Source organism: Liolophura sinensis, chromosome 6, assembly GCF_032854445.1.
Source record: "Liolophura sinensis isolate JHLJ2023 chromosome 6, CUHK_Ljap_v2, whole genome shotgun sequence".
Taxonomy (NCBI): Eukaryota; Metazoa; Mollusca; class Polyplacophora; order Chitonida; family Chitonidae; genus Liolophura; species Liolophura sinensis.
In genome coordinates, this window is record NC_088300.1 from 73,165,005 (window position 1) to 73,177,990 (window position 12,986).

General features: G+C 38.4%; 1 protein-coding gene across 2 annotated transcripts in view; it reads right to left on the reverse strand.

Annotated features, from left to right (window-relative positions):
* Window positions 1–12,986, reverse strand: part of LOC135466240 (F-box/LRR-repeat protein fbxl-1-like) — a 36,625-nt gene that overhangs the window by 5,981 nt on the left and 17,658 nt on the right. For both annotated transcript variants that reach the window (XM_064743647.1, XM_064743646.1), the window contains exon 5: window positions 12,093–12,295. In XM_064743647.1, coding sequence (XP_064599717.1) covers window positions 12,093–12,295 — 203 coding nt within the window. The remainder of the gene's footprint in view (window positions 1–12,092; window positions 12,296–12,986) is intronic.

Below are 12,986 nucleotides of genomic sequence, written 5' to 3' on the forward strand. Positions count from 1 at the left end.
AAAAAGAATTTAGGAAAGTCATCGTTCACACCGCCGAAAAATGTACATGATTCTTCCTTGACAGCCAAAGGTCAGATGTTCACTAAACCAAGGTCATAAACAATTATTTACATGATTCTTCCTTAACAGCCAAAGGTCAGATGTTCACTAAGGCAAGGTCATAAACAAGTATTTACATGATTCTTCCTCGAAAGCCAAAGGTCAGATGTTCACTAAAGCAAGGTCATGAACAATTATTTACATGATTCTTCCTGGACAGCCTAAGGTCAGATGTTCACTAAACCAAGGTCATAAATAATTATTTACATGATTCTTCCTTGACAGCCTAAGGTCAGATGTTCACTTAGGCAAGGTCATAAACAATTATTTACATGATTCTTCCTGGACAGCCAAAGGTCAGGTGTTCACTAAAGCAAGGTCATAAACAAGTATTTACATGATTCTTCCTTGAAAGCCAAAGGTCAGATGTTCACTAAAGCAAGGTCATGAACAATTATTTACATGATTCTTCCTTGACAGCCTAAGGTCGGATGTTCACTAAGGCAAGGTCATAAACAATTATTTACATGATTCTTCCCTGAAAGCCAAAAGTCAGATGTTCACTGAGGCAGGATTATAAACAACTATATTCATGATTCTTCCTTGACAGCCAAAGGTCAGATGTTCACTAAAGCAAGGTCATAAACAATTATTTACATGATTCTTCCTTGACAGCCAAAGGTCAGGTGTTCATTAAAGCAAGGTCATAAACAATTATTTACATGATTCTTCCTTGACAGCCAAAGGCAGGATCATAAACAACTATACACATGGTTCTTCCTAGTCAGTCAAAGGTCAGGTGTTCACAGAAAGTTGTTTAGAAAGTTATGAAACATGAAGCAGGAGATTACCTTTCTACGAGAACTTTTTTTGTTTATTTCAGACTGATGTTGCAGCCTCATATGTAAATTTCACTTAAATGACCCCTGTGAGTTTGAAGAAAAGGTCAAAGGAGCTGAAAATCAATACAGTTCTTCCTCATGCCACAGTGTAAGTTTGGTGAATTTGGCATAAACTGCTCTGGAGATATCATGTTTGCAAGCTTTTTATAAAATTTAACCCAAATTACCCTAATGACCTTGAAGAAAAAGGCCAAGGTCGCTGAAAACCAATAGGGCCTATTGTGGATTCAGGTTCTCGGGAGTTCTGTGACGTGGGGCGCTTTCACATATACCGGAAATTGGGGTTAAAATCTTGGCTGTCAGCAGCCTTCGCCTACATAAGTGTTGGGCGAATGGAGCATATTCTCAACGCATCCATGACAAATTTGTTTGAAGTGAAATGTGAAGCGAAGTCATCATTTTCCATGGTGTTCTTCATTTGTACTCAGTTCATAAAAGTGCTTAATGCCAGAAGATGTACAAATCAAAAGAATTATACTCATAAAAGCTAAATCCAGATTACGACTCCAGTCTTGAGATGTCTTGGTGGGGGCCTCTCTTCTCAAAAACAAATTTGTTTATACAAATAATTTAAAATCAAAAACGGATTTATATAGGCCTATATTTTATAAATAGTCCTTACATGGAATACTTTATTTATTCCTTGATGTTGACCGATGAATTGCTAATAAAAACGTATGGTATGAACATCTTTGACCCTATGCTCGTGAGTTGCCGGCTAGCCAGTTTTTAGGCCTACATGCGGTATCCTTGCACTTTAACACGTGTGCTGGTTAATGCTTAGAGTGATCTAAATAAACAACTGACACGTATGGCTATGGCCACAAAAGATAAGAAAACAAGTAAGTCATAAGGAAAGGTAGTGTAGATTTTCTTTTAATTGAAACCGGCCCCGATAGCCTCCGCTTCAGGAGCAGTATATCCAGGGTCAATCCTGGATCGAGTCACACCTAAGACCTTTAAAGAGCAACCTGCAACTTCCTCGCTTGGCGTTCAGCATGAAGTGGATAATGCAATGACTGGTTGACCTGTATCAGTATAATGGCTTGGGCGGGGTGGCTTACTTGTCTTTGGTAAGGCTTCTCAATGAAGCAGCACTAAATAATTTATTTATTTATTTGATTGGTGTTTTACGCCGTACTCAAGAATATTTCACTTATACGACGGCGGCCAGCATTATGGTGGGTGGAAACCGGGAACAGCCCGGGGGAAAACTCACGACCATCCGCAGGTTGCTGGAAGACCTTCCCACTTACGGCTGGAGAGGAAGCCAGCATGAGCTGGACTTGAACTCACAGCGACCACATTGGTGAGAGGCTCCTGGGTCATTACGCTGCGCTAGCCCGCTAACCGACTGAGCCACGGAAGCCCCCAGCACTAAATAAAAAACCGGCGGTATATTGCATACACTCTAAGGATTCCTTTGTTGTCATATGACTGAAAAATTGTTAAGTACAACGTTAACCCCAAAACACTCAATCACTCACTCTTTCATTGAGAATATGCACCATTCGCCCAACACTTATGTACGCGAAGGCCATTCACCGCCTGGATTCTAACCCCAATCCCGGGTATATGTGCGAGTACCCCCATGCGGAACTGCCGAGAACCTGAATGCGTAATAGGCCTTATAGAGTTCTTTCTCAAGACAAAGTGTAAGTGTAGTCTAAGTTCGGTGAATTTGGGCTAAACTGTTCTAGAGACAGAGCGTTTTCAAGCCTTTTATTAAAATTTTGCTCAAATGACACCTATTATCTTAAAGAAAAAGGTCAAGTTTGCTGAAAATATATAGATTTTTCCTCAAGCCAAGGTGTAAGTGTGGTGAACTGGTGCTAATCTGTTCTAAAGATAGAGCGTTTACAAGGATATGGACAGACTGATGGACGCCGCCCGCTACGACAATACCCTTGGCCAATATTGTCTGAGGAGTAAAAGCAATCACTAAACTGCACTCAGGAATCTTGGAAGAAAATAATGGTTGAAGTGATCATTCCAAATTTGTCTGGGGTACTACCAATCAAATGTAGTTAATAGCTGAAACTGACAGTGCATAGTTTCCAGTCAAATTTGCCTTTCCCAGAATATTTCAGAAATGAAATGTGTTGGTGATACCATCCATCCCGTGTGTTTACTAGGGCTGTACAGATCTGTCTAACATTCAGGTCTGGCTATCACCTGAGTGGTTTAACGCTGGGTAGCTTCCAAACCAGCCCAGTTCTGTTCTCCCCATGGGGCCCCTAACAGCCAGGTCTAAGGATGGGAGGAGCAGAGAGGGAGGGGAGATGCTACTACATTACAAACTCTAATAAAGCACCTGGGCATGTGTAGACATAACACTGTAAACTCAACGGCTTTAGCATTTTCTCTTTCATCTGATTTTGGCATCATTTTTAAATTTTCTTCCCCTTTAATGTTTTTTAACATTTATAAATTTCATTACTTGATGTTTTACGTGGTAGTGAGAAACATGGTACTGATGTGGAAAACAGCTTCAAACCCCCAAGGATACCAATGGTTAGATACAAAGACTTCACAGATGCCACAGACCACTTTGTAGATTTATATTTCTGTACAACTGAGGTCTACTAGCTAGCTATCGATTCCACTGGATATACCCACCAGTACAGGCAAGCATGGCTCCCACAGTGAATTACAGAGAAACAATGTTTCTAGTTATATGCTTCAAGCTACAGTTTCTTGATTGGTGACTCATGCCAAACCATGAATACATGTACGTTATTTATGCAAAAAAAGGGGTGTTAGGTGGGCCATGCTCAGGAGAAACACACATTTTTAGAATTAAGCACTAGTACCCTAATTTCCTCCACCTTTTCACATATGAAGAGCAAATTTCACTGTGATTAATGCACTTCTTTAATTTGATTTTGGAGGCAAATCTACACGGGTATTGTTGGCCAATGTCAGGGCTTCACAAAAAGTATAATTTTATCAGTCTACACAGAGTAACGCACTCAGAATATTTTTTAATAAACATCTTGCAAACATGCGAAAGGTTAAAGAACAACAGTAAATCTATAATTATCAGGGCATAAAACTGATGGCAAATTTAAAATCTTTCTGTAAACCAAGAAATTCATTCTTGACAAAAATGTATGGATATGGACTGAACAAAGTCTGTATAACAAATTAAAAGCGTATTATGAAAAACTATTGTTTTTTTTAAATTCAAATCAACTAAGAGAATTTCACACACTGTATTCATTTTAAACTAAGATTGTGCCAATGGATAATTTACAGCCGAAATGGTTGAAATATAAAAAAGAATTAGGAAAGTCATCGTTCACACCGCCGAAAAATGTACATGATTCTTCCTTGACAGCCAAAGGTCAGATGTTCACTAAACCAAGGTCATAAACAATTATTTACATGATTCTTCCTTAACAGCCAAAGGTCAGATGTTCACTAAGGCAAGGTCATAAACAAGTATTTACATGATTCTTCCTCGAAAGCCAAAGGTCAGATGTTCACTAAAGCAAGGTCATGAACAATTATTTACATGATTCTTCCTGGACAGCCTAAGGTCAGATGTTCACTAAACCAAGGTCATAAATAATTATTTACATGATTCTTCCTTGACAGCCTAAGGTCAGATGTTCACTTAGGCAAGGTCATAAACAATTATTTACATGATTCTTCCTGGACAGCCAAAGGTCAGGTGTTCACTAAAGCAAGGTCATAAACAAGTATTTACATGATTCTTCCTTGAAAGCCAAAGGTCAGATGTTCACTAAAGCAAGGTCATGAACAATTATTTACATGATTCTTCCTTGACAGCCTAAGGTCGGATGTTCACTAAGGCAAGGTCATAAACAATTATTTACATGATTCTTCCCTGAAAGCCAAAAGTCAGATGTTCACTGAGGCAGGATTATAAACAACTATATTCATGATTCTTCCTTGACAGCCAAAGGTCAGATGTTCACTAAAGCAAGGTCATAAACAATTATTTACATGATTCTTCCTTGACAGCCAAAGGTCAGGTGTTCATTAAAGCAAGGTCATAAACAATTATTTACATGATTCTTCCTTGACAGCCAAAGGCAGGATCATAAACAACTATACACATGGTTCTTCCTAGTCAGTCAAAGGTCAGGTGTTCACAGAAAGTTGTTTAGAAAGTTATGAAACATGAAGCAGGAGATTACCTTTCTACGAGAACTTTTTTTGTTTATTTCAGACTGATGTTGCAGCCTCATATGTAAAATTTCACTTAAATGACCCCTGTGAGTTTGAAGAAAAAGGTCAAAGGAGCTGAAAATCAATACAGTTCTTCCTCATGCCACAGTGTAAGTTTGGTGAATTTGGCATAAACTGCTCTGGAGATATCATGTTTGCAAGCTTTTTATAAAATTTAACCCAAATTACCCTAATGACCTTGAAGAAAAAGGCCAAGGTCGCTGAAAACCAATAGGGCCTATTGTGGATTCAGGTTCTCGGGAGTTCTGTGACGTGGGGCGCTTTCACATATACCGGAAATTGGGGTTAAAATCTTGGCTGTCAGCAGCCTTCGCCTACATAAGTGTTGGGCGAATGGAGCATATTCTCAACGCATCCATGACAAATTTTGTTTGAAGTGAAATGTGAAGCGAGTCATCATTTTCCATGGTGTTCTTCATTTGTACTCAGTTCATAAAAGTGCTTAATGCCAGAAGATGTACAAATCAAAAGAATTATACTCATAAAAGCTAAATCCAGATTACGACTCCAGTCTTGAGATGTCTTGGTGGGGGCCTCTCTTCTCAAAAACAAATTTGTTTATACAAATAATTTAAAATCAAAAACGGATTTATATAGGCCTATATTTTATAAATAGTCCTTACATGGAATACTTTATTTATTCCTTGATGTTGACCGATGAATTGCTAATAAAAACGTATGGTATGAACATCTTTGACCCTATGCTCGTGAGTTGCCGGCTAGCCAGTTTTTAGGCCTACATGCGGTATCCTTGCACTTTAACACGTGTGCTGGTTAATGCTTAGAGTGATCTAAATAAACAACTGACACGTATGGCTATGGCCACAAAAGATAAGAAAACAAGTAAGTCATAAGGAAAGGTAGTGTAGATTTTCTTTTAATTGAAACCGGCCCCGATAGCCTCCGCTTCAGGAGCAGTATATCCAGGGTCAATCCTGGATCGAGTCACACCTAAGACCTTTAAAGAGCAACCTGCAACTTCCTCGCTTGGCGTTCAGCATGAAGTGGATAATGCAATGACTGGTTGACCTGTATCAGTATAATGGCTTGGGCGGGGTGGCTTACTTGTCTTTGGTAAGGCTTCTCAATGAAGCAGCACTAAATAATTTATTTATTTATTTGATTGGTGTTTTACGCCGTACTCAAGAATATTTCACTTATACGACGGCGGCCAGCATTATGGTGGGTGGAAACCGGGAACAGCCCGGGGGAAACTCACGACCATCCGCAGGTTGCTGGAAGACCTTCCCACTTACGGCTGGAGAGGAAGCCAGCATGAGCTGGACTTGAACTCACAGCGACCACATTGGTGAGAGGCTCCTGGGTCATTACGCTGCGCTAGCCCGCTAACCGACTGAGCCACGGAAGCCCCCCAGCACTAAATAAAAAACCGGCGGTATATTGCATACACTCTAAGGATTCCTTTGTTGTCATATGACTGAAAAATTGTTAAGTACAACGTTAACCCCAAAACACTCAATCACTCACTCTTTCCATTGAGAATATGCACCATTCGCCCAACACTTATGTACGCGAAGGCCATTCACCGCCTGGATTCTAACCCCAATCCCGGGTATATGTGCGAGTACCCCCATGCGGAACTGCCGAGAACCTGAATGCGTAATAGGCCTTATAGAGTTCTTTCTCAAGACAAAGTGTAAGTGTAGTCTAAGTTCGGTGAATTTGGGCTAAACTGTTCTAGAGACAGAGCGTTTTCAAGCCTTTTATTAAAATTTTGCTCAAATGACACCTATTATCTTAAAGAAAAAGGTCAAGTTTGCTGAAAATATATAGATTTTTCCTCAAGCCAAGGTGTAAGTGTGGTGAACTGGTGCTAATCTGTTCTAAAGATAGAGCGTTTACAAGGATATGGACAGACTGATGGACGCCGCCCGCTACGACAATACCCTTGGCCAATATTGTCTGAGGAGTAAAAGCAATCACTAAACTGCACTCAGGAATCTTGGAAGAAAATAATGGTTGAAGTGATCATTCCAAATTTGTCTGGGGTACTACCAATCAAATGTAGTTAATAGCTGAAACTGACAGTGCATAGTTTCCAGTCAAATTTGCCTTTCCCAGAATATTTCAGAAATGAAATGTGTTGGTGATACCATCCATCCCGTGTGTTTACTAGGGCTGTACAGATCTGTCTAAACATTCAGGTCTGGCTATCACCTGAGTGGTTTAACGCTGGGTAGCTTCCAAACCAGCCCAGTTCTGTTCTCCCCATGGGGCCCCTAACAGCCAGGTCTAAGGATGGGAGGAGCAGAGAGGGAGGGGAGATGCTACTACATTACAAACTCTAATAAAGCACCTGGGCATGTGTAGACATAACACTGTAAACTCAACGGCTTTAGCATTCATTGTCAGATATAAAAAACATATGGCTATATGTTTTTACCAGATGGTGCCAATGTTAATATAGGCAGCCATGATGAAGGCATTGGGATAATCTGACATTTAAAATATTTGCACATACATGTAGATAACAATAATTAACATTAATTAATATTAATGATAATTACCAGGATTGCAGTGTTGCACCAACATTTTGCATCAATTTAATCATTTCCAATAAAAGACATTGAATAGACATTTTTTTTATAATTGTGTTTGGGAACACCCTGTAAAACCTTTGCAACCTTGGGAATACCCATGGGTCCTCTAAAAAACTGATGTACCCTGCACATGCATGTGTATTGCATGCCAAAACAATGTTAAATAAAGATGCATAAATATACAGTTTAAATAAATTACAATTTCCTATAATTGACAGATTTTACATGAGGAAAATACATGTCTATGGCATGTACTACACAATAGGGTAGCACCAATCACAAAAAAATATTATACTTTCAAAATTTTGTAAAAGATGCCTTTTTTGCCATTAAGTTTGTTAACTTTGAAACAAAACATTAATGTTATTCCATGTACATGTGTAAGGAGTTCTGTTGTAAATGTTCTGACAATTCCATGCATCAATACATTCATTACTGGAGCAACATTATAGCATAATTGCACTGGGGCCATGATATTTTGATGATATAATAACCAAATTTACAATTCAGTATGAATAAGTGATACAGTGATACATATGTATTTACAATGTCAGACTGTATTAGTGGTAAACATACAAATATAGTGTCCGGTAGAACTTGTATCTCTGCACACAAAATCAACACCATACAAACCTACCTACTAAATGCATAATAACAAATAAAGCATTTGCAGTAATTTTGTCTACAAGTATGGCTAATGGTTTCTCAGGAACTGTTTCATGGTGTAGAACAGAAGTCAGGGTTTACTTTCATCCTTCTGCCATCTGCTGTAGAAATCAGACTGCTGGGTACATGCAATATCTACAGTCGGGTCGGCCAGCAGCCTGGGGTACATATAGAGGTCCAGGGCAGAGGTGCTAGCTTCACAGATTTATATGCTCCTGCTGAACCCATCATTTATCAAGGAACTGTTTCACAAATAAAGCCACATACATGTAAAGGCAATGTTTCTATCCAACAGGGTGTATCGGTGATTTCATATTGCCCCAAAATCAAAGTGTGTGCAATGATCCATAACTGGCACACATGTACAAACATGTATTTCCTTCATGGGGTAATTATTTCAAGCACAATACTTTAAAGGGAGTTGTTGTTTATGTTCAAGACAAAATTAGCTAAAGTCATGTCAATTACATCATTGCTTCACTGAAAAGAGAGCCCAAAAATGGACATATATATATCTTGCTGTACCAATGTCCTGTATTATGTATATGTATAAGGTTAAGCCTCTACCACGGTAAGTTTTATTATTATCAGCAAATTCAATAAACTACATGAGATTCATACTGCTACTCACATATTTCTTGTTACCTGCAGACTGACTTGTGCAGACTTTGAATGAAGAAAAAGCAAACTCTCCAGACATAGCTGCCACCTTCCACAAACAAACACTTAACAAGCAATTTTACCATCACTTATCAGTTGCATCAACTACATGGGTGTGTACTTTTACGTATTGTAATCAATTCACAACAGGTGGTGCAAGGCTATCAAATCTTATTTTAAAACGAGAACTCACACATGAGCTACTGTACACTGCTTTGTACAGAGAAATTATAGTGGTATATGCAAACAACCCATGTCTGTACACTTCATATTTCAACATGAACAGCCAAACACTCCACTTATCAACCTCCATGCATTTCCTTAACTTATTTGAAAGAAGACAAATTACAAGAAAAGCTCCACAGGTTATATTTTCCCACACCCCTGACTGCTACCTACAATGTCATCTTTTACAAAAGAAAGCCAAATACATGTAGTACTAGTTTTAGGCTAACTGTTATTTACATGGTAGAATTCCTAAAGCCAGACAACATCAAAAAGTTTTTAGTATGACAAATATTTCTACCACTTATTCACCTCGGCAAAAACCTTAGCAGTGAACCTACACCATAAATACATGTGGAGTACCACTTACATGTACATCATACATCACACTGAAATCCATGGCTATTTAAATGCTGTAAGAAATGTAACAAAATGAAAAAATATTACTAACATTTTATTAATATAATAGTTAATATTATTAACTTTTGCAGATAATCGAAAAAGGAGTACAGTGTATCTTGTTCAATTGTTACCATGTAAAAATGCAACAAATTAACTTATAATCAAAGAAATAGATGTACCAATGTTTAACTTAATGAAGTACTGATATCTAATAATCCACGTCTTATGTTCATAGCCAAACATGTTTGCTGTCCAAAAGTCTGGCCAAAACCTTGAGTGCATGAAACTACAAAACTATAGCTACTAGTACGTGCATCAAAACAAGTCCACTGGTTGTGCCGCGCGCCATGTACCTGTACATCTATAAACAATTAGTTTCAGGCCATATTCTGCCAATACACATGTACAGGTAGTGCAACTATCAACTGCCAAATGTTCTTCCCATGAACACTCCATGGGGAAGGGACCAAAGCAGCCACTATCGCCTTTCACAGCTTCACAGTGTTTACATGTGAATGTGCAGGCACCAAAGACTTAATACATGTATATTTAAAAAAAAAAATTGTTCATGTTCTTGTTTGAAGCTGAAGAGTACTCATATGTAATACAGAGTGGTCTAAAGCAGTCGGATATCAACCATCAACCTTGATGTATCAATCTTGTCTTGCTTCACAAGCTGAAATATACACAAAATGCTGGTGGCAGGTTTAGCTGCATGAAGGTATCCAGCAGTGGATAGTATTCCAACTATGTGCTCTACAGAAGTATGTACAGTGCAGAAAAAACTAATGTCTTCTCCATTATTCCTTAAATTACCACACAAGATGTTAGCTCAGTTCATAGTTTCTGCCATAATTTAGCTATCAAGCATAGGTGCTCTGAGAATTTGACCACACCCATCAACTCCTGTATCTTTACAAGGCTGACGTACATGTACCCGAATTCCTCAACCTTCTCGCATGGGAAAAGAAAACTTTCAGTGCAATTTATGCACATATTTGATTTAGGAGATAAAACAATGTTAGTTGGATTGGCCAGTTTCAGGGTTTCACAAAAAGTATAAATTTATCAGTCAGAATAATGCCTTCAGAATATGCTTGAATAAACACCTTACAAATATGTGAAAGGGTAAAGGAATTACAGTGTGTACCTGGTTTATTGTGTGACTGAGACACAGTGGCGTGCCACTTAGAGAAAACTGCTAAATTATACAAATCTGACAATCTGCCAATTACCATCAAAGTTTTTACATCTTACTGTGGTATAGATGGGTATAACATACATGCACAATCAGACATTTTTAATCTATTTTTTGGTAACAAATAAGCTAAACCATTTTGTTTTATCTATATATTGGTCTATCTAAAACCAAAGCTGTTTATAATACAGAAAATATTGACATGTTCTTGAGTACAAAGAGTACAAACCATTTGATGTTATTGTCAACAAAGCCTCTTTATATACAATTTATACACAATTCTCTTAACACTACCTCTAAGACACATGTATGTATGTGCCACTGTGACCTGTGTCATGAAACTATTCTCTCTCATTACATGGACACATGCATACATCTCTCCCACATTATATTTATATTATTGGTGTTTCACACCGCCATCAAGAATATTTCACTTATATGGCGATGACGACCAGCATTATGGTAGCAGGAAACCAGTCAGAGCCTGGGGGATACCACAACCATCCACAGGTTGGTGACAGACATTCCCACATACAATCAGAGAGAAAAGCAGAACGAGCTGAACCTGAACTCACAACAATCCCACATTTTAACACCTTTCCCTATATATAGTGATATAGTGCCTACATGGTTGCACTCACGTGTACATAAATGCAAAAGTTTCCGTGAAGAAAATCTTCAGATTCTTTGCACTCAAGAGGCTTGATTCTCCTACAATTATTCCAGACAAGCCATGAAATCATACTAGTCCATACCTTTGTTATAAACTTCACACAACGTGCCCACAGGACATGCAGATCTGTCCACCATGGACAGCGATGTAATGATGGACAGGCATAATGATTGTTTTCCAATCAAACACTGGAGGTGATGTCCTCAGACCCACACTTCTATGAGAAGGGGGCTTCAAGGACAGTTCTGGGTGCTACACGAGAGGGATACAAGCAATATTGACCAATTCTGAACAATTTAGTTTTACATTCTGTTCAGACTGCAGTTTGGTCAATGAGCATAGCAGTGCATGAGTTCAACAATATAAACCATCAAAAAGATGGGATATTTCTTGTGTATCTGAGAACATTCTTGAGCAGGCCGTTTCAGCACGGCATACAATTATGACAACTAAGGTCGGTGTTTCTGCTAAGCCTTATCCACTAACTGCTGCCATAGACACCTGGTTAACAACAGCAGAGATATGACTGCACAACACATATCACTTACTTGATTTGTTTCAGTTTAGGGATAACATCCAGCCAGAAATTTTCTGTGAGTTTTGGCTTTCCGGCCAGCATCAGTCCACGCAGGCCTTTCCCATTGGCTCTCAGGAAGTTGTAAATGGCACTCTCAGATAGCGCTGGAGTGTTACTTATATCCAGAGCCATTAACTTGTTCAGCTTTCCCTTTTCCACCATCTTCTCCAGAATCTGTGCACGTGGTGTTAATAAAACAGTCATAAACGTAGTCTCACAATTACACATCATATGTGTGAGAAGAGGTGTCTGTACCTACTTCATTAGGTACAAGAAATGCATGTATATATTAAAAGGATATCATTCTGTATATTAATATAAAACAATACGTCATAAATTTCATGTCATGACATCATTATTTCACAAAAAACTTATTTATTTATCTGACTGGTGTTTTATGCTGTGCCCAAGAATTTTTCACTTGTATGATGACGGCCAGCATTTCAGTGGGAGGAAACAGGCAGAAACTGGGGGAAACCCATTACCATCAAGAGGTTGCTGGCCTACCCATGTACAACCAGAGAGGAATCTAACGTGACAACGACTTCCACTCATAGCGAAAAAAAAATAATTTCTCTGAAGGATTCCATATTTGAACAACAGTGTATGCATAGCCTGAAAGTGAACCAAAAGAATTAACTTACTTCAATCTGACAACTGGTTTTGGTTGTTTAAAAGGCATTTTTTCTGTCTAAATGTTTAGTTATAATTCAGTCAGGACTGCATGATTTGTAGTATGAAAAAAAAAACCTTCTCAAGATGTGGATTTTTTAACACACATTTTACTAAGATTAAACCATGCTAAGAAAAGATAAATTCTATTTGTACCCTAAACGGCAGGAAAACCAACTTAGAACGTTCACCA